The 27,654-nt window shown below is 39.5% G+C and overlaps 1 protein-coding gene across 1 annotated transcript; it reads left to right on the top strand.

Moving 5' to 3' along the window:
* The first annotated feature begins 456 nt into the window (after nt 1–456).
* On the top strand, nt 457–27,317 carry kitlga (kit ligand a). The gene is made up of 10 exons (XM_028959019.1): nt 457–798; nt 15,614–15,721; nt 18,221–18,277; nt 18,366–18,521; nt 18,617–18,812; nt 21,820–21,855; nt 24,231–24,304; nt 24,386–24,498; nt 24,588–24,646; nt 24,736–27,317. The coding sequence occupies exons 1-9, from the start codon at nt 784–786 to the stop codon at nt 24,616–24,618; spliced, it is 786 nt and encodes a 261-aa protein (XP_028814852.1). The 5' UTR covers nt 457–783; the 3' UTR covers nt 24,619–24,646; nt 24,736–27,317.
* Nucleotides 27,318–27,654: the final 337 nt, after the last annotated feature.

Here is a 27,654-nt window from a genome sequence, read left to right as displayed (position 1 = left end):
ATTACAATAGTTCCAGCAGAGCCTTGTTTGGTGCTTGTGGCCCGTTCGTCACAGTGTAATAAATCTGTATTAATGTATTTCTTTAAAATTGCCAATATCACTTAAGCTGTTTACCAACACATTAAACATAATCATAAACATGTAACCATAATCATGGTCTGCATTCTTAATGCTTCACACAAAATATAATACTTTTGTTAAATTGTACTGGCCACAATTATTGTCGACCTATGCATTACTGGTGCGGCAAGAATATCGATTTTGAACAAACGTTCACGGCAAGACGAATAATATTACAATAAAATGTTCATAATTAACCACATCCATATGGGTCGGTTAGGTCGGTTATAGGTGGTTAAGTGGTTAAGAGTTACGGGACTCACTTTTACTGTCTTTACTCTCACTCTCTCTATTCACTCTCTCTCTCTCTCTCTCTCTCTCTCTGTCTCCCGAGCAGGCGTCTCCACGGCCCGGCATGGTCTCTGATCGAGGCGCGTCCTGCGTGGGAAGCCGCCCGCGGACCGTGTGGGCGGGCGCCCGGCGGGACGCGCATAAAAAGGGGCGCGCTTAAAAGCGGCGACCGTCAAAAGGCGCGTGATGTCTGGCTGGATCTCTACCTGCGCCGCACACGTAGACTCGGGGGGCTTTTCGGCGCTGGTCGCGTTCCGCAGATGAGGATTTCGGATATGTTCATGCGGGATGAAGAGACGAGACCTTTTCCTGCCCGCAGAAGTAAAATAAAATAGGGTTTTGCATACGGTGGAATTAGTCTTCTCGTTCCCTATGAAGAAGTCAAAAGTAAGTTCACCAACTGCGCGCTCGCCGCGATGCAGCCTTTCATTACGCACCATGTCAGGGAATATTATCCCACCATTATTATTATTATTATTATTATTATTATTATTATTATTACTATTATTATGGAGCAGCAGAAACGTAGAAGGCAGCGGTGAGAGGGGTGGGGTGGTCGCTTTTATAATGTGTAAATGTAATCTGTTTTGGTTCTACTTAAACGTTACGCAAGCAGGCTGTCGGGTCCACGTAGACCGGCCGCGCAGCGCGGACGCGGGGATTAGCCAGGGCTCAGGACCGTTCCTCCTGAAATACCGGCCTGGGGTGAAACTGAGCACCCCGGGGGTGTCGGGGCGGGGAGTTGCCGGCGGCTGACCGGTTTGCTGGGGCTTTGACGGCGCGCGTTTTTTTTTTTTTTTCGTTGGATTCTCCACTCGCGCCTTCGTTTAATTAGGAAAAAAAGTGTGTGTGTGTGTGTGTGTGTGTGTGTGTGTGTGTGTGTGTGTGTGTGTGTGTGTATATATATATATGTATGTATTTTATGTTCAAGGATGAATTTAATTGTGCATGCAGAATTCCACGACTCTTTCGAAAAGGATTAAAAATAATATACATTATTTTGACTAATTGCGCACGCACGATAATTCAATCTACACCTCCCCTCGCACAAAAACCAGATCAATCATACATAATCTTATCTCAAAATGTAGGGGAGTAGCATTCGACTGTAGATCAGAATGCCAGGAAAACCAAAAACAGGTGCTGCTCCAGGAACTGCAGCTTACTAAATTACCATAATTTATTATCTTTTTTAACATCTCTTTTCCGGGTAAAACCTTTCCAGGGCTTGTTAACATATATGACCTGGTCCTCAGACACAATGCCCTCTTTATATCATACCGACAACGGATGTGGACGACGTGGCGGAATGATGAGCGCATATTTTCATGAGTTATGTTAAGGCTGTTGCCATTTCAATGCAGTCCTGTTTTTCTTGTCCTTTTAGCAAAATAAAAGAAGTCCGATGTTGATGGTTTAATGATTATATAGCGTGTGAGAGCCAGAAACAGACCCTTGATGCACACCCTCGCAGAGGGGCAGTGTGGAGAGGCTGGACCGCCAGACTGAGGAATGAGGCTCACGAGAAGGTGGAAGCTCCACCCAGGCAGGGTGTTCGAACCACAATCCCAGGAATTTCTGGGTACCCACTGAGTTGCTCTGCCAACGGCCTCCTCCGATGACTGACAGATTTGTGCGTTTCGTTAATGCTAAATCTCACTTTCCTTTAACCTGAAAAGCTTTCATCTGAGAAGCCTATTCAGTTACTAAGCTGTCTCAATGGAGATGGCCTGAAGGTAGATCAAGAAATGACAGTGAAGGTAATAAATAAAGAGGTGTTTGGCGAACAAGTGTCTTTGGCATGGGCTCTGCATGAATTGAGCAAGGCGGCAGCAATCTGTTTTGTGGCGAGGGCGAAGGATAACGATATCTCGCGCTGCATTAGGCTTGTGTCTTGTGTTGGAATTCCCTTCCGTGCCTCACAGGTTGTCGCCTTTTTTTTTTTTTTGCAAAAACAAGACTCGGGTTGGTTGGTTGGATCCCGAGGGGGGGGAAAAAGGTCTAGCCACTGACAGACTTATTACATGTTGTTATTAATTTGGCTAAAGGGCTGCACGCTGCTTTGGTCTTTTAAAAAAAGAGAGAGAGAGGGCAGGAGGGTAAGAGGGTATCACTTTACTGCTTTACTGGCTGTCATCTGGTGTACGGTGCAGAAAAAACTCCCGTCTCTGTGGAGGTATGAAACAGGAAAAAGGAGGTGCTGAGAGGGTTAGTATTTATTGCGTTCGGCACGTGAAGATCAAGGCACATTTAGGTTGACGGAGGAATTTGTTGCAAGAAGTGGGCGGGCTGTAAAATCTATGCAGGTATTAAATCGAAGGCTGGAGTTGCACCCTTTGTGTTTGATGTAGGCCACAGGCAAAATCTCAGAATTAGCTTATTCTACATCATTTTTGACCGTAGATTTTGTCTAATCGTGTTTTTTTTTCTGTGTCTTGTGAGTGCTTCTGTGGTTAATCACTGAAACTGTTATTATGCAGGTAATAGGCCATGCGTTTGGTTATTGGCGGTTATAGCTGATGTACAGAGCGTGAAGTGTGATCCTCGATCTTGTTCCTGCAGCACCTCTGGCCAGTGCGTATTGCTACGTTACAACCGTCTAGGCCTGGTTTGCAGAGAGTTGCCCTGAAAACATGCTGGCAAGGGCCACTGTGGGATCTGGCGGGAGATCTGCTGTTCAAGTGGCCATTTTAATAACTTTTTTTTTTAGTGACGGTATATGACCAGTCCAACCACTTAAATGGCTGGAATTCTTCTTCTGTAGCTGATGGGGGGTGGGGCGGCAGGATCCACCGCTTCAAAGTGATTTTGTAGGAAAGCATTTAGCAGACAGTGGACGTGCATGTGCAGGACACAGAGATTCATCCACAGGCTTCGTGTGTCACGTTCAGTGTCACAACTTTTTCTTTCTCTTTAAAGCTTAATCTGACCTGGTTTGATCTGTTTTGTGAGAGGATTCAGCAGCAGGCCAGGGATTTTTTTTTCTTGAACCGGAGCTGTTATGGTGAAACCAGTGTAACTGAGGTGATTTAGGGTTTCATTGAATTTTTGTAATGTGTAATTTTATTATACCTGCTCACAGCGAAGGCTTGAACTTTTGTGAACTGATCTCAGAGTCCAGCTGTAATCTACGTCATAATGCCGTCCCCCCTTTGGTGGTGCAGAGTCCAAAACCGAAAGGCAAGTGGTGGAGTGGGAGAAATGAGAAGCAGCATGCCCCGAGGGAAGCCCGCCAATGTCACAAGCCAGTTGAAACAAGTTTGGGAGCTTCATTAATTGAATTACTGCCATCGCTTAGTGTTACGGTGAAAGCTAAACAGGTACAATAAACCAGAAATCAGCCACGACCAGATTTCTTGCCTGTCTCACATGACTTATTTGTTTAATAACTCCAGGCATGCTCTACAGTTAGAAACTAATGTTGATGTCATGTGGTTAAAGACATGTTCGGTGTGCTTTTTTACAGGGTGGTCCTTTAACTGTCTCTGTGGGATAAAAATCTATGTATGGGTTTATTTCAGTCCCTTATCCCCCATTTAAAGTAGTGCTGATGAGACTATGGATTGAATTACTCTGTGGGTTGTCCATTTTTGGCGCAACCTTAAGAATTCAAGCTTATCATTGTAAACGCAAGTCGATGCATAATCCATACTCTATAAGTGACCTACTGCATACTTGAGTATTCTAAACCACAGCGGTGGAGGTAAAGCACTAAATATAGTACAGAATCATTGGGAATTGATTTGGGTGATTTCTTAGATTGTTTCTATCATGATATTTTCCCGGTAAAATTGCTTTTGTCGCTTTAACATGGCAGCTGGGGGTCTTTTTTATGTAATGAGGAAATATGACACTTGAAAAGGTCTGCAGTTAATGACACATTTTTAATCAGTGCAATTTTCATGCAATTATTGACATTGTGATGTAAGAAAGGTGTGTGTGCATCAGTGGTATGTTTGGTTAATGCTTTCAAGATTTTGCATTGTACTGTACTGTAGGAATTTTAGACTTCTGAACACTCGGACTCTTGGTCCATTTTCTCAGGCATAAAAATGTAAAAGGTAAAAAAACGAATATAGACATGAAACGACATCTACCATCAAGTGGATACATAAATCATTATTACTATTTCATTATTGCACTTCAATTTGATTGACTGAGTGATAGCTGTGCAATAACCGCCACATTTCTGAGCAGAGAGCGGAGACGTGTTTTGCTGGTTTTGCAAGGCGAGATGAGGAACCTTAATCTCTGTTTATTCCGTTAACTGGAGACTCTGTAAGTGCACCTGAGTGGAAACAGGAAGACTGAGTGCAATTTCTGGAGCCAAAATCAATTTATGATGTGCGCCAATGTGTCCTGGCTATATTACTGCTGGTGAACGTCCGGTTAGTGGGAGTATTCAGGAAATCGAACATTTGTCATTTTTTTAAATGAACATCTGCTGGCAAATCTAGTGCATGAAGAAATCCATCGAGATTGTGCAGAGCTGTGACAACACACAATATCAGGCTGTAGGCTCGGTAGTCAAGAGAGTACTGAAAATTGAAAACTTAATTTGAAGTTTTTTTTAGACATAAGATCAATAAATCGGATATTTCTTTTGCCAAAAACTACAAAGAACTGCCCCACCTTAGTCTCTAATTTGTGCATTTCTGGCATTTTTTACAAACCCTGCCCTGCATCATTAGATCCTACTGTTGTGTTCCTAGTCAAACAGGCTCATGTGAGAGGCTCTCTGTCTGTGTTCTGTAACACTTCTGTTTCTCGCAAAGCTCTGACTTTGTAAATAAGATTATTCTGTGGTTGGCATGGTGCACTAATCCATGTCTGGAAAGCTTAATGATCTCTAACAATCAGAGGGTCTGTTGATGATGACTCAGCCTGTCATCAACTGTATTGGCTCAAAGGGCTGCAGTTGCAAAAAGAGAAGAAATATATTGACCTCTTGGTTTGGCAAGGTTTCTATGCGCCTATTTGAAGGCTACAAGAAACTAAAGTAAAAATAATAATCTGCAATCAATTAAAACAACAGCTTTCTTTCACCATCTTGATCTCTTTTGTGGCTGCAGTCATTTCTGTTTCACACATAAGGCTGTCAGTAATTACGGGTCCAATGCACGTTCCGTCAAGTCAACACATGGTGGCACATTTATGGGTTTTTCAGCCTTGAAATTTATGATGGCCAATCCTGTGCTTGAGCCTGTGTTTTACTGAGCATGTGCAAATGTACGTGCGTCTGTCTGTGGTATGCAGTATTTATTAGTATTCCCATCAGCCTGTCTGCTATACATGATGAGGACAATGCTAAAGGTTAATGGCTTTACATCTGCATCCGCTCTTCTAGTGTGTCTCCTTCTGAAGGTCAGAATTACATATTGGTCATGGTGACATGGAAGGCTTTCTTACACAGGAAAATAGGTGGAAACGATCACGTAATCACTGATGACAAGACAAGACAAGACACAGGTTTTATAAGTTCATTTTGTGGCCAACCCGATCAGATATCATCCACGGATTCCACCTGCACCTGGACTCCCTCAACACATCACCCCAGTAAAAGCGCCAGTCACATTTGGCCTGGCTTTGTGGCTGTTTCCTCTGTAAAGCATATGAAGGTGTTATACACTGTGCCCTCTAGAGCATGTGTATGTGTGGGTGTCAAGCATTTGCTAGTTATATGTACTCAGATTTGTTATCATTGATTCCATTCTAAACCAAAGTACTACATACAATAGATGGGATTTTAATGTTTTACAGGAAATATGGCATTAGATCTCTAATAACAAAATATCAACACCCTAAAAAAGGTACATATACCACTAGTCCACCTTAAATTAGACATTCACATTCTTGTCTGCTTGTTCAGCAAAGTTGCTCAGTGAGTGGCTTTTAGCTCTTAATGTATCTGATTAGAATGCACAGTACAGTAGAAAACTGAGATTTGATCCCCAAGTAATTTGCTTTCATTATCTGATCACAGGTCTGGACCAAACGCTCTTTGCAGTGCCATCACCACCCATACTGGTGTTTTTGTAATGGACGAGACAAATGTCTGTCAGTGTCTCTCAATAACTCTGAACCTGGTAGAGTTACAGGCAAAAGATGTGACTTCTTTTTGATAATTTTTTTTTTTATTACTATTTATGTCTCAATGTTTTTTTTACCCGTGGTTTTGTTTTACAGTGAACACAATATCTTTTACTTTTTATGATATGCACTGAAATCCTTTATTGCTCCCGAGTAATGTTTCTACATGTCATGTCACACAATCCTGGGCCTTTAAAATTATGGTAACTTGAACTCAGTCATAAGTATATCATGTCTTATTTATAATGGTTGTTTTTTTTTATTGCAACCTGCAAATCACCTTATGCTTTGCGGATAAAAGATGTCACATAAGGAAGACATAAGGCTCTTGTTTTGTTAATACTAAAACTCGTTGCCTGTCTGCCATTCCACACTTCAAGATCATATGAAAGTTTTCCAACTTCTGCTCGGTCAGTTCAGGTAGGACAAAGGGTCAGAGGCTTGCAGGAAGCATGTCAGTAGGGGTCAAGTGCCAGTAAATGTTTTACTGTGTGTTTCATGGTATGTCTTTTACGTAGCCTTAAAAATGCTGGACAAATTTCCCCCCCCCATCCTTTAACTGAAAAATCTTCCGTTAAGCGGTTTCAGGTGGTTGGTTTCTAAAGTTTCTAAATCGCTTCCTCACTTTGCCTGAAATAGAATTGTTTTATGTAGGCACCGTCTATTCTGATATGGGTTCCAACATGGATCAGTTTAAAGTTAAGTATTTTTACATTGCATTCTCTAGTTCCAGGAGGACAGCAGACCGCTGTTTGCTGTGATTGAATAAGTCTGCTCTACTAGATTAATTTGTGTACTTTCAAATTTAGCTCTTCCAAACAAAGAGTGGTGTAACAAAACCGTAGTCCTCTTCAATAATTTAATCTGTCACTCTTCACAATGCCTTAAACATCCTCTATTGCAGAAAATCGAATTATATAGACCGGGGGTCATGTGAGTCCCTAAATTTAAATGCAAGATGCTGGCAGCCCCATGGCAAAAAAAAAAAAAAAGTTAGTTCTGCTATCATAAATGTCAGATTTACACTGCCACATTGTGTCACCGTAGTTTATACTTGTTAATAGGATTGTCATTGTATTGCAAAAGCGATGGACTTTATTAATTTTGCTCTCAGGATAAACTTGTGATTTATGCATGTTTGTCATTGGGACAATAAAAAAAGCTTCTAGACGTAATGAAATAAAATTTTGATTTATTGAGGGAAGAGGAAATTCTTTTCTGCCAGTTCTATATTCTCTCAGTTTTATGATACATGCGACTCCAAATGTACCTTGTCCAGGAGATCGCAGACGGAATAAATGTGTAATCCTGCTGAATTTCCACTAGCCCGGTTTATTCTACATTCAGCTCTGCAGCATATTAAGCAGGATGTAGTGAACAGCATTATTATGCACTAATCTCTCTTTCCTCTCAGTACAATACCTCCTATTTATGCTGGTAATGCTACTTTAGTGCAAACTATAAAGTGTGTATGTCTGCACTTAAACAATGATTTTGAATGTCCTAAAATTACTTTAATGTGAAGGGTGCTGTGTCAACAGGGGGTTGTTGGCCTTTTGTTCTTTTAGTGGGCGAGCTGCTAGTAGTCCGCATGATATGTTGGATGGGGTGTTTTTAATGCTGGTTAACTTTTATATTCTTGTAAATACCATGCTTTCCATGAGAAGTGTCAAATGCACTAGTTTAGCAAGTGATACTTGTGTGCATGTATTTTGAAATATAGCATGTATGAAATGATTGAACGCACTCAAGAATGTCTTATCATATTTGGAATCCCTAGTTGTAATATGTGTTTATCTATAATGTCACTACAGGGATTCTTATGTACAGTTTCTGTGCTCCCCTTTCTCTTAAAATGCTAAGGTCTCTCGCCTTACCTACCAGTGCAGGGCAATGAATTCCACTCTTCCATGTACTCTAAGGATAGTGCATGCAGTTGGTGCCTACATTTATTTGCATATTGACTCGGAATGTTCACTTGAACTGCAACTACAAGCAATTATTTCTATTCCAGAGGCTGAAGTGTCTCTGTATGCATCAGTTGCAGCCAAGCACTGTGGTGGGTATGTATATATGTATGTTTTGCTCAGTGTTCGGGAACGTCATGCATTGTAAAGGGGAATGGTGCTGTTAAGAGCACCAGATGGATTTGTGCCTTGATGCATGGGCAGCGTTAGGGTTGGGCATTGAGGCTCCATCTCTGTTCTGGATTTGTCTGATCATCTTAAATTACATTTAGTGCCATTGTTTTCAGAAATTGTCAAGTGGCAAAATGTTCTTATCGCTGAGGAAGAATGTACAGAGACACAAAACACGAACAAACGCAAGAGGGCATGTTAACACCTAAGGGCAAGCAAAATCACTGCAAGTAAGGCAGGTAATTACACCAGGGTCAGAGGGGACTCATAAACATGTCATTAAATGACATTTTTTGAATCTAGCATGACTGCTCTTTTGTGACCTGATTTGTCTCACGCACCACCTGTCAGCTGGGCGATGTATTCAATGTTTGTAAAGTGACATATTGAACTGTTATGTTGGTATCCTTTGGACTGGCATGAAAACAGGGATGCGGAACAAGGGAATGCCACACTCACGCATAAATGTTATCAAGGGCATAACAAAGTTAAATAATAAACAGAACAAAGCACACGGCAGAAATTAGACGCAGGACCCTCATGAAAAGAGACTCTCAGAACATGAGAATTTGCAACCAAAAAACACAATCTTAACGGAACTGGTGCATTAACTTCTCATGAGACATTTGAGAGAGGCAAACACTAAAGTAAAAAATAAAAAGCAAAGTGTGTCGCCAATGACAATACTCATTTTCTCCAAGTGAGCCAAGTGAGAAGTTCGGTAGACAGGAAAGCGCAGGAAACATTCACATTTCATTTACATTTACAGCATTTATCAGACGCTCTTATCCAGAGTGACTTACAATCAGTAGTTACAGGGACAGTCCCCCCCCTGGAGCAACTTAGGGTTAAGTGTCTTGCTGAGGGACACAATGGTAGTAGGTGGTATTTGAACCTGGGTCTTCTGGTTCATAGGCGAGTGTGTTACCCACTAGGCTACTACCACCCTAGTAGCCTAGACAGAAGTGTCTCTGTAAACCTCTAGTTTTGGATTTTATAACATAGTTCTGTCTTCTACAAGCCCTTAGAGATGAGAGCTATCCCTTCAACCATCCTCCTTTTAGAAATTTGCCAAAACAAAAAAAGGAGGAGCCTACCACCCTTTGACAGGATGCGCACAGTGTGAGTGTGAAACAGCAGGCTGACGTGGATCAGGACTTTGAGAGCAGACAAACTACCCAGGGCTCCTCTCCACAAGCTAAAAGTTGATCAGTTCCTGCTACGGAGTGGGAGGCGAGGTGGGTTGGGTGGCGAGCTGCTACTGGCAGCAGAGTTCAGAAACACAAGATGCCAGGTCACGAGGGGCAAGGCTGCCTGCAGCAGGCAGCAGAACCCTCGCTGTGTCCACGTTTAACGGTGAATAATGGCAGAAACATGTGGAATGCGGGCTCATCTGGCTGTGCTTTCCACATTTTCCATCCAGAATGAGTTTTTCATCCATCTGTAGATCTGTTTGGGATTTCCTATAACTACTCAGAAAGAAACTTGTGTGATCTGGTGAAACTCACTCATCCTATGATAGAAATGTTTCAGAGGGTTTGAAGTTTTCAAAGTTTCCAAAAATGTCTCTGTTTTTGTCTTTTTGCCCCAGGTGGAAATACCTCCAATTGTGTCTAAATGAACACAATCATTTTTCAGAGCAAGCCCATGTCAACTCTGGCAGTTTAATTCTTTGCAGTGGTATTTTGGCCTTTCCCTAAAAAAAAACAAGTACACAAAAGAACACGGAACGTCAGGAAAACCTGGCCTGGAGTGCCAGGTATCATCCGGATATTGACAGCTAATTTTTATGATAATGATATTTGTGCATAGAAATATCATATCCAATAAGGGTTTACCACATTTGTCTGAATATAAGAATAATAATATAATGGTGGTGTTATTTTACATTCAGGGTCTAGACAAAAATGCAATACTGGTAGATGGTGCAAAATGAATGTTTCAATTAATTTTGAAAAGGGGTATCACCTTGTATTACGGGTTGACTTATACTCAATTAGGTGTTTTACATTAAGCCCTGTTTCACAGAAAAGTGGGGAAATTTTGATATTTGAATATTCAAACAATCATGTCTCACCCAATGTTCAAGATTACAGATAAGTCACGTTACAGAACTTTTTCTGTAACTTTTTTTTGATCAGACATCAGATTAATTTTTCTCATTCCTTGGATTCCATACCTTCACAATCTAAATAGAAGCATTGTAAAGTCAAGTATTTGATCTAGCATTGATATTCTCACGAATAATTACCAGACAGTTTCAAAACAGAAAAACTTTATTCAGCTTGCTTTAAACGACACTGGTTCAAACAGAGTGCTAAGCCTATAAAGTAGGTGTTAAACCATTTAAACCAGTATGTACAGTTTAACATCATTTCCAGAGGCAGTAACTGCTCTTGGCATGTCCATGTTCTCTGACTGACTGAGTCAGTACATTGCATTATTTGTAGAATTGCATTGCGTTGGTTCCCAGATTTGGCAATAAGGAAGGCAAACTGTGGTTTAGCATAATCCTTGTATAGTGCATAGTAACTATGTAGATGGCAGGACTCGGTTTAAAGTAGTACTATTTCAGTACATTTACAGTAACATTTACATCTACAGCGTTTATCAGATGCCCTTATCCAGAGCGACTTACAATCAGTAGTTACAGACACTCAGGGTTAAGTGTCTTGCGCAGGGACAAAATGGTAGTAAGTGGGATTTGAACCTGGGTCTTTTGGTTCATAGGCGAGTGTGTTACCCACTAGGCAACTACCACCCTTACAATACCATTTCCAGACTCAGAAATGCATTAGTATATTCTAGGGAAAATTATGGAACATTTTAAATATTGTTTTGTTTGTAGTGATATTTGTTTGCAATAAGTGTCATACAAATTTCCTGGAAAGCAAATGGCTGCACTCCACGTCTTCACAGAACTCTGCAGGGACTGTCATTCCAGTAATGACATGACAAAGGCCATTTGGTTTCCTTTTACACACCATGTGGTGCCTTGTCTTTTCAAGAGTAAACACATTGATGAGTATATTCTTTGCAAACTGAAGGCCATCTTGGTTTGTTTATGGGTAACTTCAGGAGGGAATTGATGGCGCCTGGTGCATACCTTTTAAAATAATACTTTTGTTTTTTGTTTTATATAAAATGATACTTTTAATAGGTTGATGCACTTTTTTGGTACTACTGGCAGATTGAACACTCGGGAAAAGGAAAACCAGTCCAGGCCCTGTATGGCACAAAGCAGATGTCCTACTAAGCAAAACTACAGTTTCTTCAAAGATGCCAACTGCTTTTAGTTTGTGCAAAAATTGAATTTCACCAAAATACTTCTCCTTTGAAACGCAGTATACTTTAGCCTTGTTAGGCACATTACTTTCTGAGTTCATAAGGGTGTGTTTGTACAGAAGAGAATGGACAGCCAGCACAGAGTGGTACTGACAGCATGTAATTGTGTTCACATGGGGACACAATTACTTGCTGGGGAGTGTTCACAATACTGTCACATCAGGTATGTCTTTGGGTTTTATAGAAAATTGTTAGCTGTATCTTCCATACCCAGGAGACAAACCTTGAAGTGGATGGATGCATATGGGTGTTAATAGCTCATTTAATTGCACAATATTATTTAAAAAGCAAAATTTTTGGTGGAAATTAAGTAAAGCTTCAGGCAGAACATAAAACCTGGTCAGTCAGATCTGTTTAACAATTTGTACTGTTTAGCATGGTTTTTGAATGGCCAGATCATAAAATGTAAATTGTAATACATCGATTTATAAGACTGGATTTATCCAGAGCAACTTACAGTCAGTAGTTACAGGAACAGTCCACCTGGAGACACTCAGTGTTAAATGTCTTGCTCAGGGACACAATGGTATAGTAAGTGGGGTTTGAACATGTGATTTTGTGGTCTATTGGTTCATAGACAAGTGTGTTACCCACTATGTTACAACAACCCCGTCATAACCTGGGTATGACAAGGAACCAGGATGCACTATAGGCAGCATGCAGGCCAGATGAGGCAGTGTGATTCTGTGGGAAGTATTCTTCTTAGGTCCATATAAAATCCATGCCTCTGCAGGTCAGGCATGTTTTGGCTGCACAGGGAGGATCTCCTCAATGTTAGACAGGTGGTAAAGGTTAATGGTGTATAGATAGTGCTATGAAAATAGTTGTTGTCTCTGGAGAAATGTGTTTTCAGGAAGTGCACTTCTAAAAACTGCGATGGCTCAGTTTTTCAAAAAAGAAAGTGTGTCTGTGAATCTGTGAGATTCAGAGATGTCTTTAGAGGTAAAATTAAGGGAAGTGATTGTAATACAGAGCAAACACAGTACATGGTGCACAGTGCAAAATATGTCCTCTGCATTTAACCCATCACTGAACAGGGAGCAGTATCTGGGGACAATGATTTGCCCAGTGGTACCTTGGAATCACCTTTTGGGATTTAAACAGGCAACCTTCCGATTACGGGTTTGCTTCCTTACCCACTAGGACACCACTGCCCCACTAAATGTTAAAAGCCTTACAGCAAGACTCTGCTATTTGTTTTCAGCATAAGCATAAAAAACGAAAGATGTCTAATGTATTGTTGTGTTTTTTCCATACCATAATGAATAATATAATATATTTTTGTCTAAATGGTGCGTAAAAGCTAAAAATGTAGTGCCTCTGATATCATTGTTAAATGGAGTATTGACATTTACAACAAATGTTGATCCAAGTTAAGCAGGCGCCCAGGGCATGGCATTGACTTACTGAAAAGTGGTAGGAATTAGCTGCATAAATTACTCACATTTCCAATGAATGTCCACATTTCTATTTAACAGCAAAACCTAACAAAAAAACTATTTACAAGGTGGGAGTTATCTCCAATAAAACCTACAGATTTGTGAAAACAAAATGAAATGTAATGAAATGTCTCAAGAGGTTCCAACTCGACATATTTGTTAACTAATACATTTTATTTCATACATATTCCCATGCCTTTGTTCATTCTTCCTCGAACATAGTAATCCTTACTTCTTTTTCTTGATTTGCTTTAATATATGAGGTCAAATGTGTTTTAAGGTTTAACAGAAATTAATTTTATGAACACATTGCTGCTACATTGTAGTCTAAATTGTGGGCTTTTTAAAACAAGTCTATCAGACATTTTATTACAGTACATAGTGGCATTACTCCTTTATCAATACAGTCCCAAAATTTAGTGGGGTAAAATCTGAATTAAATAGGGCAGTGGTGGCCTATTGAAAGTGAAGAGATTGTCACATGTGATACAAAGCAGCACAGCACACGGTGCACACAGTGCAATTTGTCCGGGGCAAATCTGTGAATTTTTTCCGGGGCATTGTTTAAGGAAGCAGACTCAAAGGTTGGACAGTCCCCCTGGAGACACTCAGGGTTAACACTATTTCACTATTTTCACTATTTCTACTCATGGACACACTGCTAGTAGGTGGGGTTTGAACCTGCGTCTTCTGGTTCATAGGATAGGCGAGTGTGTTACCCACTAGGCTACTACTACCCCATGTATCCTTGCAAGTTGCTGTTAACTACAATAGCCTATATAGGGACAGATACCTTATATTCAATATTCTTCTGATGTGCATCCTATATAATCTATAATGCTGTGCATCCTATATAATCTAATAATCTATAATGGAAGGTAAGCCCCATTGTCCAATTTTCTTAGCTATTTTGAAATGAACCCAAGGTCTTTTACAATTGCCATTTCTTTTATATATGACATTGTCAAACTTTATTTGACATTTTATCCCATTGTTTGTGGGCAATGTCAGTTAGTATGGTCTGAAATAAATCTAGCAATCTTATACATTTTTCCTTGTCTTAATTTTTTTATGTATGGGAAGATTCTTTCTGAAATTCTTGTCAAATCATTTGGCATGTTGATAATAGTGCAGATTCTGTTTATTAGATTGGATGGAATAACGGAGCAGCCTACAGTAAAGGTCACGACTAGGTTGGGCTCCTCTCCATATTCATCCCCAGTCACCTGATCTTCTTTTGAACACACCCCAGGAAACCAATATTCTGGTCCTTGTTTGTTCTATGATGGCTGTTGATCTCAGTTAGTGTGTTTCGTTCTGTCTTCCTTTTGTTCCCCGTAGCATCAAAGGCATCAGTGTTTCCTTGCCTTAAAGCCTGGGTATCAGGTTGAAGGCTCTGTCTATGTTATTCTGCTTTGGTTTGTTTTATGTGTTTTATGTTATGCATCTGCTGTCATGCACAAATAGTTTAAAGTGACGCTTCAGGACCGCTGGGTCAGGGCTGAAAAAGGTGTAGAGTCAGCCAATAAAATTTGACAGCGGTTTGTAAAATGAACACTTATATGTCAAGCATGCTATGAGCACTAACCTGCCTGCTGCTAAAATATTGCCAAATATTTATTTTATTTCCCACCCTTAAATAAAGTTTTAAAAAAAGCTTTATTTTGCCTATATTCAATTGTCCATTTTCTTGAAAACTCATCCCAAATTCATTAACCCAAAGGCCCAGTTGATGTGATGTTTTTTAGCATTCATTGTTAAAATGTATATTAAATGGTACTCACTCAAAACTGTGATATTGCCGTGAGATTGGCGTACTGGCGTACTTGTCTTTTTTTAATCATTTTGCACACTGGAAAGTCTGATAGGGTATGCCCAGGTTCTCTGCCCAATACACTATTACGAACCATATTTACAGAAAATGTGCATTTAATTTGAGTCTCATTCTAAAAAGACTAGTTGTAAGCTGTAACGGTTCACCTTCAGCAACTTATATCTTCATGCCAGCATCTCAGCAGAGATTGAGGGTTAAGAATGTAGCTGTGTGTAGTTGAGGACTAACATTTACGGGCATATTTTGTATCATTAGGGCATAGGAGCATAAGGGGATATTAGCACAGGCCTTATACTATCTTTGTACAGCATATATTCTGTTCCGGTTTTCATGTGAACATGCATTCTATTTTCCAGATTTGGATACGCACTTGTGTCCATTTATTGCTCTACATCTCAGTTGCTGCTTATTCAAGTAAAATTGGTAACCCTATAACGGATGACATCAAGAAAATTTCAGTGTTGGTAAGTTTCTGTTTTAATGATTAAATAATATTGTTGCCCTTTCAATTGGTTAAAAAGAATCTGAAAATAGTACGCTTCACCTCTGCTACAGTGTTAGTATTTGCAATCTCATGGCCCTATTTTTAAGTATGGATTAAACAATATCGCTGGACATAAAAGCATACTTTTTTTTTTTTTTTTAAATGAACACTGTGATGTGCTATTAGGTGCTATTGTTCCAATTGCTTGTAAGACATTGGATTAAGAGGCTTTAGAGGCACATCTGCTCATGGCACAATGCACAAATTCAGCATTTAAATCATAATTAAAATGATATACTTAATAATACAAGCCCTTAAGAAACACAGGGGAGCTGAAAGTATGAGCCACTCCTTACCGCCTCCTCGTCCCTCAACACACCAAATAAATAATCCAAATTCTTTTCCCACGTATGAAAAACTGTGTGTGTCCTCTTTTAAAATTTACTTAATTCAGTCAGGCTGTTTTCCATGCCCTGCCTATTGACAGAGCCCAGACATGAGAAAAAATTTGGCTGTGTGCTTATGAAATGTTTTTAATCAGGCGATTGCCCCGCTTTACCACACTGCACATGTCATCGGTCTGACTACATTTTCACCTCTGGCTATAAATGCTGTGAATCTGTATAAAATTAGCGGCAAGAAACAAAATGGAAACTTCGACACCGTCGACATCATCAATGTTCTGCTTGCAACTCGCGCCAGATGAAAACTGCATGTAGGCTGGCACATTAGCTAACAGCTCGGTTACGTGAAATGACCTGGCTGCGGTATTGTGGCGGACCAATATAATTCACAGGTATTTTTCAAAACAAGACAGCCGTAGATGAGATTCTCTTCTGAGGAAAATTACTTTCGTTTCAACAGAACAATAGAGATAATATATAGCAATGGATTAAAAGTCATGTCAACTTTTTTCAAGAGCACTTTAACAGCAGTTCCACTGCACCAAGTGCTGTACGAGCATAAAAGGCCACACAAATATACACAAGAAGTACAAAGTAAAATGGAGAGTAAAGCTAAAATTGGGCAAGGCTGAAGAAAACAATATAAAATTAAACATAGAGTAAAAACTTTAAAAGGCTGGGAAAGCTAAAGAGAACAGGTGAGTTTTAAGCCTGGATTAGATTTTAAAGCAGAGGTTGTAGGGGCACATTTAATGTCAGGTGGTAGCTGGTTCCATAAGCGGGACGCACCAATTGTAAAGACTTTGTCACCTTTCTGCGTGAGGTGAGATCGGGGGATGTAGGAGGGGGGCGTTGTCCTTTGATCTCAAGGAAAAAAGGTGATTATGAACAAGATAAGGGTGGGGCCTGTCCATCCAATCGGTATAATCTAACACAGCTGGACTCAAATGAAGGTGTCCATCTCAATTATGATCAGAACAAATGAACAGCGCCCGAGTTAAATATATGAGCATCCTAGCAAAGTCAGAATACGTTGGACCAGTTTCAGTTTTTCTATGTTAATAAATCTGCAAAAATGTCAACAATTCAGGGTTATTCTATCAATATGGGGTGCTGTATGAACATTAATGAGAAAAAATTTACTTAAACAATTTTAGCAAATGACTGCAATGTAACAAATAGTTAAAAATTTTAAGTGGGAGAAATATTAATATATATTCATTATTATTCATAATTATCTAGAATTTAAAATATTACATGAAAATGCAGCATGATTTGGTGCTAAATGTAACATAAAAATCTATATTTCTGTCCTGTATTTATTAATATTATTGTACATAATATGCGCATAACATGTGCAATATGAGCAAGATGAGCCTGTGGGAACTAGTGGAGTATTGATTCAAATTTGGCAGAACTTTCGAAGAAACAACTGAAATATTGGCCAAAATTGAGATTACACAAAAAGATTAGAAAGCTGATTACAGAATTTATCTATTTGGCATTTGTATGTGTTTTCTAATGGATATGAAATTCCAATGCGGCTGCAGACAGAGTTTTAGTTTTGGCTTCCTTCTTTGTTTTAAGTGTTGTGCTGTCAGATTTCATAATGGTCAGGCTTTCTTAAATGCTATCCTGCATGGTTATATGCTGTTTTTAGAGAATGAATTCTCTAAAAATGAATGAATGAAATCTATCTAAAATCTAAAAAAAAACTTTAAATCTTGAAGTTGGCTGTTTTGTTGGTTCTTTAGACATCACAGAACTAATTTCTCAACATGTGCTGTAAACACCTGTTGATCATTAAAACTATTATTGCCAAACACACCAATTATTATAGAATTTGTTCATGCAGAATGACTGTTCTTATGATAATGAGACAATTACCCACCATTAACAACCTGGTGGTGATTCTCTTGGGGGAATAAGTGCCGTTAGAGTAAAAATGCAGAGTAACTCTTCTATAATATATAGTAATTTATATATTGTGCTTTAAAACCTGCAAATTCTGCTAAATATGACCATAAGAAAGTTCAAATTCCTATTGATTTTTGTTTCCTTCAATTTTTTCTTAGAAACAAAATATACCTAAAGATTACAAGATCACCATAAAATATATTCCTAAAGACGAGGTGAGTAATTATTTTCTTCTTATATAAAGAAAGCGAATAGGAATGTGTTGCATAGAATTATCAGCGTAACACTGCTGTTTCCATTCAGAGTGGCATGTGCTGGGTCAAGCTTAATGTCTTCCATTTGGAGGAGAGCCTGAAGGACCTCGCCAACAAGTTTGGAAACATTTCCTCAAATAAGGAAAATATAAACACATTTATTCAAATTCTGCTTGAGATGCGCTATCACATTGGCAACTCATTGGTGAGTCCTTCAAGCGAATGGATTCATTTCATTGGCCTAATACGGGACATTTAGAAAATGTCTGTTTCATGTCTGTTGCTTTCTTTTCCCTGTAGGACGATACAATGTTGGAGTTTGAGTGCCATTACAGAGAAGAAGAATGGGCAACACTCCACTATTTTAAATTTGTTGAAGAATTCTTTGAAACAGCAAACTCTTCAAGAGAAGAAGGAGACTGTGAACCCCCGCCCTGCCCCACAGTAACAAACACAACAAATACAACAAAAATGCAGTATCCTTCAACGGGCATCAGTGAGTATTCACTTCAACAAAAACTTTCAAAATGCACTTTTTTAGGTGATGAATTGGGTGTTTATTAGATTTTATTACAGATGTTCACTCTATATAGTACCTCAATGCATTTTTGATCAAGTAACAGCAAGAGACAAACATTTATTGATGCACATGGAAGAGATGGCTGGTCTGTGCTGTCTGATCTCAAATAGCTGAAAAATTTCATGCAGGTTCTGACAGAAAGGTAAAGGTGAATCACAGTTTCTTTAGGGACAGGGCTACTGAGTCACAAACCAGTCAGTGTGCCAGTGCTACCACTGCCAGAAGCTCCTGCAATATGCATGTGCGCATCAGGAGTAGACCTCTGAGCAATGGAAAATGATGTCCTGGTCTGATGAGGTACATTTTCCTTTGCGTCATGTGGACGTCCTGAGGGGTTTGCTTACCTTAGGAAGACATGGCACCAAGATGCACTATGGGAAAAGGACAAGTCTGTGGAATCATTCTGTGCTATATTTTTGCATGATAATGCACCCTGGCACATCAAAGAAACAGTGGTGGGATGTACTGGATACCACAGCATACCTCAGAGGTCTACTGGAGTCCATGTCTTTACAGGTCACACTCTCTCCTGGCTGGAGCCTCTGCAGTCACCATAAAACCACTCCAGATGATCCAAAATATGGCAGCCCGTCTCATTTTCAATCAGCCAAAATATACCCATGTTACACCTCTTCTTACCTCCCTCCACTGGCTCCCGGTAGCTGCTCGCATTGAGTTCAAATCCTTGATGCTTGCCTACAGGGCTGTAAATGGAACTGCGCCCTCCTACATCAACACACTACTAGCCAGCTACACTCCTGCATGCTCTCTCAGATCGGCAAACGAAAGGAGACTAAAAATTCCTTCTTCACGGGGTCTCCGATTCCAATCATCTCTGTTCTCCGTTGTTGTCCCTGGCTGGTGGAACAACCCGCCCTCCTCCACACGACTAGCCGAGACTATCACCACTTTTAAGAAGAAGGTGAAAACCCTCTTATTCCAAAAATATTACAGACAAATCTAACACTTACACACACACATGCGTACACATTGCACAAACAAATACAAAATGTATAAATACATTATAATTTTTCTTAGTCTAGCACCCAACAATCTCCGAGCATGCTCTTCACTGACAAGTCTAAGCCTTATCAGGGCTCTTAGTTTGTAAACTCGATATTCTATAGAAATCGAACGAGAATTGCTGGTGTCTTCCTATTGTAAGTCGCTTTGGATAAAAGCGTCTGCTAAATAAAGTAAAGTAAAGTAAAATACTGAAATATGCGATAGGGTGGTAGCAGCCCAGTGGGTCACAGGTTCTGACCCCACTTATTGTAATTGTGTCCCTGAACAAGACACTTAACCCTGAGTTGCTCCAGAGGGGCTGTCCTGTACTGATTGTAAGTGGCTTTGGACAAAGGGAGTCTAAAAATATGCCATGAATCTAAACATAAATTATATACTCATTTAATTTTAAATGACCCCTTATAGTCTCATTATTTCTTAAAAGTGCAATTATATTAAGTCCTACCCTCTTAATTCATGCACCTAACCAACGTTCAACATTTAGAAGAGCTCATGCTATGTACAGTAGACAGCTGCAAGTACTCAGACACTGTTAGGAAATTTTCATTCATTCTTTTTCGGCAGGCACCTTTCCAGCTACATGGAAGCCTTGTCCAGCAATAATAGTTCATTGTGTTGTTTTTTCACACTAGTGTACATTAATGAAACCTCTTAATAAACACCATGTGTAGCTTTTGGGATTTAAGTAAGGGTTTTTTTTCCCCGTCATCATGCTTTAATCTTTTAAAACAAAGGCTTGGATGAGGGATTTTAGGTTCATGTTGTAAAATCTAATGTGCCTGCATCAACATTTTTCTTGCCCCCACCAACATACACACAGCAAAGAGTGAGCTCAGAATAGTGAGATGAGAAAAAGCTTAAATCTATCGCACAGAACAGGATGTGTTGGGATAAGTGCTTGAGTGCACATTGGAGAATCGGGTGCATTTTGGGGCATGTTGTAATCTTGAGAAACGATGAAGACGCATGCTGCATTGAAACAAAGAAGACGCGTGCTGCATTGCAACAACACATATGTGCTGTGTTAAGTTCCTTTTTTTTTTCCTTGTTAGAATCTTCAGATTTCTGAAATCTTCTTGTCAGAATGTTTTTTTCGGAACTAAAATAACCCATAAATGCAATATGTGAGGTTTGATTAAATGGAGTGTTGACCAGAAACATAAAGCTGCCTTTAACAGAAAAAAGGGGTGATGTCATTAAATACTTGGGCTGAGTATAAACAGTTAATTGTTTGCACACTTGCCTGTGTGTGTGTGTGTGTGTGTGTGTGTGTGTGTGTGTGCATGTGTTCTGTAACCAGCAACGCTGTTAGTACACACATACTTAATTGCATGAATCAATGTCTTCCTATAGTGCTTAATAAGCCACTGGTTGACACACAGAAGAAAACAGGGGAAAAAACGTCTTATTTATCTGAGAGGGGTGCAATTAAACATTTTGACAGCATATGAGTGCCACGGAGGTATTTCCTAGAAATGTTCACTTTGAAATTTCAGAAATCTTCTTGTCAGACACACTCTTTTTGGGTCACATCTCTTGAGTGGGTTGGGTTGCATCTTTTCAAGCAAATCCACTGGACAAAACATGATATGCAGTTAGTGTCTGTTAGATCTTTTATGACACCGTTGCAGCTGAGCCTCAGAACCTAGAAGTTGTCCCTCTGCGGACAGCATGAAAGGGGAAAAAAAGAGTCAAAACCCAATTGTTAACTTGTTGATTAGACAGCAATCTCCAGATCTTCCCAAGCGTCGGCCATTTCTCTGGCTTTGTTAGCCAGAAATAAAAGAAGGCTGTGATGGACTTTTTTAGTGGTTGACAATGGCCTGTTTTCATCTTAGTGCATTAAAACTCTCCCTCATCTTCCTATCCCTTCCCAATTCTCCTTTTCTCTCCCCAGGCAGTGAATCTCAAGACACACAACCTCTACTTTCAGGTAAGAGTCATTTTTTGCTAAAAAAAAAAAAAAAAAGCTCCTCAGAATAAAGTCAGATGTTAGCAGACAACTTGGCTGCCTGCCGACTTCTGTCGCAAGTGATACTTCAAGGATTTTAGGGCATAGAATCCATTGGCATTTTATGTTAAAAAATAACATGATCAAGGGGAGAAATTCAAGAGCAGCCATCAGAGGTGTTTGGAGAGAGTGAGCTCTGACCATTTCAGTACAGAAGAAGGAACGGAGTGAGAACAAAAGCAAAAAAGGACAAATTTGTTCTCACAACAAGCTACTTATTGCTCTAGCCTCAGGTCTCAAAATGTGTAAATGTGTCTCTAATAATAACAATATTACTTCAGCACAACAGGGCAGACTGCCGTTTAAAGTAATGAAAGACTGAAGAAGGTGAAAGCCTGATCTCAACACCCTCAGATCAGGAAGCTTCCCTTTGGAAATCTGATGATGGAATTAATTCGGCTTTCAGCCGCTTCTCAGCAGAGGCTGTAAACGGCCTCCTGGTCCAGACTCCCTGGATTGCACTATGATTAGCAAATAAGATAGTCCTGCTCCAATATCAAGTGCAGAAATGAATTAGGTCTTTCCTGTCACCGTAAACAATTGCATAACAGTAAATGACATCACCGTCACCTTCACACGATCTGCATTGCTTTCAAACGAACAGCATTTGGCCGATGCAACAAAGTTACCGGACACGATGCAAAATCTCGAATCCGATAGTAGAGATGACGCTTGCGAGGGTTTAAAAGGACAACTAAGGTTGTCTGGCAGGCCTGTAATTGCCCTCTGGCAACATTTGTTGCTAACAGAGTCTAATCTGCGGGTTGCAGAATGCACATCTCTTGGTGCCATCTGCTGTTTGGCCCTAGGGCAAATGCTCTGGCAGGCTTGAGCAGCCCATGTTCCGGAGACATTACTGTACACGTCTGGCAGCGATGGGATTGGCAAAGGAGAACGCTAGATGGAAGAGTTGAAAGTAATGCTTTGAGGCTCAAGCCTACAGTTGGCTGCAGAGATGCATCTGGGGCCCTTTAATGTAATGAGGGTTCAGATGGACAAGCCAAGACGTCTGGAAAAGCCATGGCTACCTTCTGGATGGCAGGGTGCCATTGGTGGCTAACTGAGTCTAAGCTGCATGCTGCAGACTGCACATCTTCGCTTGAGCTCTCGGAGGTTTGTGCCATCTGCTGCGTTTGGCTCCGCAGCTGATGTTGGCAAGGCCAGAGGAGCTCGGGCTGTGGGTCTGAAGAGCATGTGCAAATTAGCCTGAGCTCCTGTGTTAGCACAGAGACGGGGCCAGAAAGATTTGCGAGCCGCTCTCAAGTTAAAGGGCATCCGGGAAAAGAAGTTGACATTTATTTGAATGCACGGTCCAGAAAAGCCTCCAGTGTGTCCAGTTTGTCATAATAAATAAATCAGATAATCTTGTTAACTTGATTGACTTTTCATTCTACAAAGTTCAATAATACGCATTAGAGTTTTTGCCTTCAATAAAACATGCATGGTTAAGCGATGAAGAAAGACATCGTGCATGTAGTTTGATGATGAGCAAGTTCAATTTAGATTAATTCTTTGACTTAATCCATAATAAGAATTCTGCACATATGACCGTCAAATGTCACTCACAAGCAACATGTTTCATGTGGAGAAACAACCTTTGTAATAATATTACATTTACACTGTGCAGTGCACCACATAAAACAACAGAGACATGTTCAGTTTTTGCTTGGATATTTGTATAAGTGAAGCGTATACGAAGGTACATTTATGGCCCGTGAGGGTGTTATTTTTAGGGATTTCTTCTATTTTCTCAGAAAACCCTGGGCTCAGTCCCCTTGTTCACAAGGAAGTCAGCCCGTTTGTTGTGTTTCAGTGTTTGCCTTGGCCCAGCTCCTCTTCTTTCTTAACACATGAAAATGGCCATTAGACCCTGGAAACGCTGGACAAGCACACAGCCGTTTGAACAAAACTGTACCATCTGCAAGACAATCGCAGATTGCAGAGTTTCTTATGTAATTTTCCAGTGTCAAAAGTCCACTTCACAGAAAAGCATATACATTGTTTCATTAAACCTGAACAATGTTAAATTTAATAGATATTAATGACAAGTTGACTAATTCAATCAAAACAAATATTTCACGTGGCGCTAAATACATATGTTGAAGGAAATAACAAAGTTCTGCGTTCTGCTGTACAAAATGAATCCATTGCGTTGTGTGAGGAATGTCCTCCGTCTCACAGGAAGAGCTGCAGCAACCAATTTATCACTTACAGTTTCTATTAGTGCTTTATTATTGCTGATATTGCTGTGCATGTGTAAAGTTTCACATTTGTCTGTTTGTGTGTTTTTCCCCCAGAAAATGTAAAGCGAAGCCTGTTTTCGCTGCTGCTCATTCCGCTCGTTGCCATTGTGCTGGGGTTCATGTGGAAGGTTAGTTCTTGTTTATATATGTACAGTGAGCATCACTTTTGATGAATCACACATAAAATGTAGGCTTTATTTTTTCCACAGGTCAGGACCAGAAGCAATACACCTCCTACGGAGAGAAACACAGGAGACCCTGCCCTCATCACAGGCGTGGAAGCCAGCGCACCACCATTAGATAATCAAATATCAGAGGAAAAGTAAATCATTCCAGAAATTACTTTGTGCTGACATAATGTTTCAGTAATTGGTGAACAGAAGAACAAAAGTTTTATCTTTTCTTTTCCAGGAAAAGGTTGAGCATGATAGAGGCAGTATAATTAATTGACGGTGTCTTAATATATACTGGTGAGATCATTTTACATTTAGTGGTGTATCTTCATTATTGATTTGCTTCTACATAAAGTCAATGCTAAGATTTTTTTCTTTTTGTGCAGGTTGTTGTACAGAAGAACAGATTTCTCTACAGTGAAAGACCGTCCTGGGTCTCCCGAGCTGAGCTGCGAAATATCAGTGATGAATAAACTGCAGGAGTGTTGGGTACAAGTGTATCCCTCAGAGACCGAGCGATAGCTTCTTCAAGGCTGATCATGGCATATTCATGGGGCAGCAGAACTTTTTTTCCTGTCTATCTTCTAGCTGGAGGATATTTACCATTTTCATGTGTGGGATCTAGACTCAATCCCATAGGATCATCTGGAGAAGAAAACACCAATCCATGACAGCAGGCATACTCAAGAATACCTGTGTTTTCAAATGCTTCAAGGCCTCAACTTTACCAGTACTACGAGCAACTAATAACAATCTTTTTTATTTTTATTTTTTTTTGTTCTAGTCAAGGAGTAAAAGTATAAATGACTACCTCCAGTTGCACTGGTCTTCATCGTGTTCTTTCATCTAACAAACCTTACTTCTTTGGCATGGGCTTCCCTTGGACAATACACAGTGTTGGAACCAGAAAGGTTTTTTTGAAAGCTGTCATCTGCTTTGTGTATTATTTTGGTGATTTAGGTCATGTGGATTTTATTTATTTATTTCCTTTGTATTATACCAGCACCAGGCAATTCACTGTTCCTGCATGGATATGTATGTAATTAATTATGTAGTTAATGAAAATTCATATATAGATCTATATAAATATATGCCATGATGCTTAATCTTAGCCTGTACTATGGTCTAAACCCAAACACACTCTAATGTACAGTAGTATAGCTCAAAACCTGACCTGTATGCATATATTAGCCTTAAATCTCACTCCGAATGATAAAAAAAGCTCAGATATCAGCACAACCATAATATTACTTGGTTATATTTTAATCATACATTACAACCATAATGATATCAAATCCTTTTTCTTGTTCTCTTTAAATGCTCTCTTAGTGCTTAAAAACTGCTACCGATCTGTCTACTGCAACATGCCATTTTTTTTACTGAGATTATCCAATATTGTTTTTGGAATTGAAAAAGTATTTGAGGTATGGCTACTTGGTGAGCTGAATTCATCATTTTGAAAAACACCCTTCTTTTTTGTGGACATCAAAGCAAAACTGACATAAGACAGCTATTACGTTGGCGTCACTGCTGTTTGTTCTCTGCATGCTACATGGTTTTAAAAAAGGCAGGTGTTACACTCCTTGTTATTGTCTTGTGCCTTTTTTTTTTTTTGAAAAAGTTCTTCTAATGAGATCCAGGCATGCAGCTATGTATGTATCGACTCTGGTTAATAAAGCAAATTCATTTACATTTTATATTAAAAAAAAATATCAGAGAACGCAAGCGTTTAGACTGTCTTTATAATTATACTTCCTAATGATGCAGGCCTCAAAATTAAAACTGTATATTTATCAACCTATGGCATGTCTTTACACTTTTTACACTTTTACACTTTTATCACACCAAACATTTTGAACCAAGGAATCATGTTTCTGCTCATTCTGGGCATCACCTGAGGGGCATAAATGTGTTGCGTCTGGTTTTCATTAAATGTAAGATGAACCTAAATAGTAGAGTTCTGGTGCCCAGGTGTCTCTGTATACCAGGCAAAAAACATTTTGCCTACATTTAATGCGGTCTTAGTCACAAACCCATGATCAGGTTGACTGCCTAGGGCTGAGTCTGAACCATTTTTTTCTAAATGCCATTCAAATTCTATGAAATTTTGCAGTGTAGCAGCCTGGTATAATAAAAAGCCTGTAATCTCAATATGCCCTCGTTGCCACACCTTACACCAGGCATGTTTAAAATCCTTATTCCCTTTATCTGCAACAATCAAACCTATGAGTGTCCTATGAGACTCCACATTTGATGTAGTTCTATTGATTTAGTTCTGAAAGAAAATGAATATATGATTTTGTCAAGTGTGTCTTTGTTGTTGTTGTTGTTGTTTTGTTTGTTTTTTTGCTTCAAGTCCTTCAAACTTGCTGTTCTGTTGGATGCAAAATACCTATGGATATTATGGACTGTAAAGTCCTGCTTCACCAACAGAGGATAAAATCTTTTTTCCGTGCCCATAAATGAAAAACTTAAGATAGCGTCAACAGATGAGTTAGACTTCAAAGTATAATGTTTGAAGACCTTTTACAATATGTATGAGTTGTATGAATTGAAACAGATTTAAGCTGTGAAAGATACGTGGCGGCATTCCTTTTTTTCCTGACTGCCTAAGAGCCTGCAGATACTGGCATCCATTCACACCATCCCGATGTGTAATAAATGCCAGTGATAAAAAGCCACCCTGTACTTCGGTGTTGCATCTTTTGTGGTTGTAGTTTCAGAGCATAACAGGACAACGAAGAAAATGGAACCACAGCTCTTAGCTTCCAGCATCGTGAAAACAACAGTCGAACCAAGAATATCAAGGACTGGGGCTCTTTGTCAGGGAGTTGGTCAGGGTGCCAAAAAAAAAAAAGTCCCAGTTTTGGCCCAGTTGTCTGGGTGTCCGTCTACTGTATTCTGTATTTTTATATAAATATACATAAAATATATGTATGAGATGTGAATAAAATACATTTATCCACAATGTACTGTATGTTACTTTGATTTCAACTTAAGATACCATATTTCTTATGCCAAATGATACTTTTTAAAGCAAAAAATACTAAAACAGTGGCTCATAGATTCTTTAAACATTTTTTTACATTCTTCTAGCAGACTCAGTTTTGTCAAGGAACCATCAGCTGTAATTTTTGGTTGAACACTTTGCCCATGAAAGCAAGAAGTCAATAATGCCGCTTTTTTACTCGTACTGTAGTGTAAAATACTGTAAAATAACAAGGTAAATTAGGTGTCAACCAACAAATTGCCATGCAGTAGCCTTTATTCAGGGTCTTCAACAGATTTAGTCTTTCCTAATTTAT

Source organism: Denticeps clupeoides, chromosome 17 (genome assembly GCF_900700375.1).
Source record: "Denticeps clupeoides chromosome 17, fDenClu1.1, whole genome shotgun sequence".
NCBI classification, from domain to species: Eukaryota; Metazoa; Chordata; class Actinopteri; order Clupeiformes; family Denticipitidae; genus Denticeps; species Denticeps clupeoides.
Note: the sequence above shows the minus strand (reverse complement) of the source record. Positions and strands in the feature narration are given on the sequence as shown.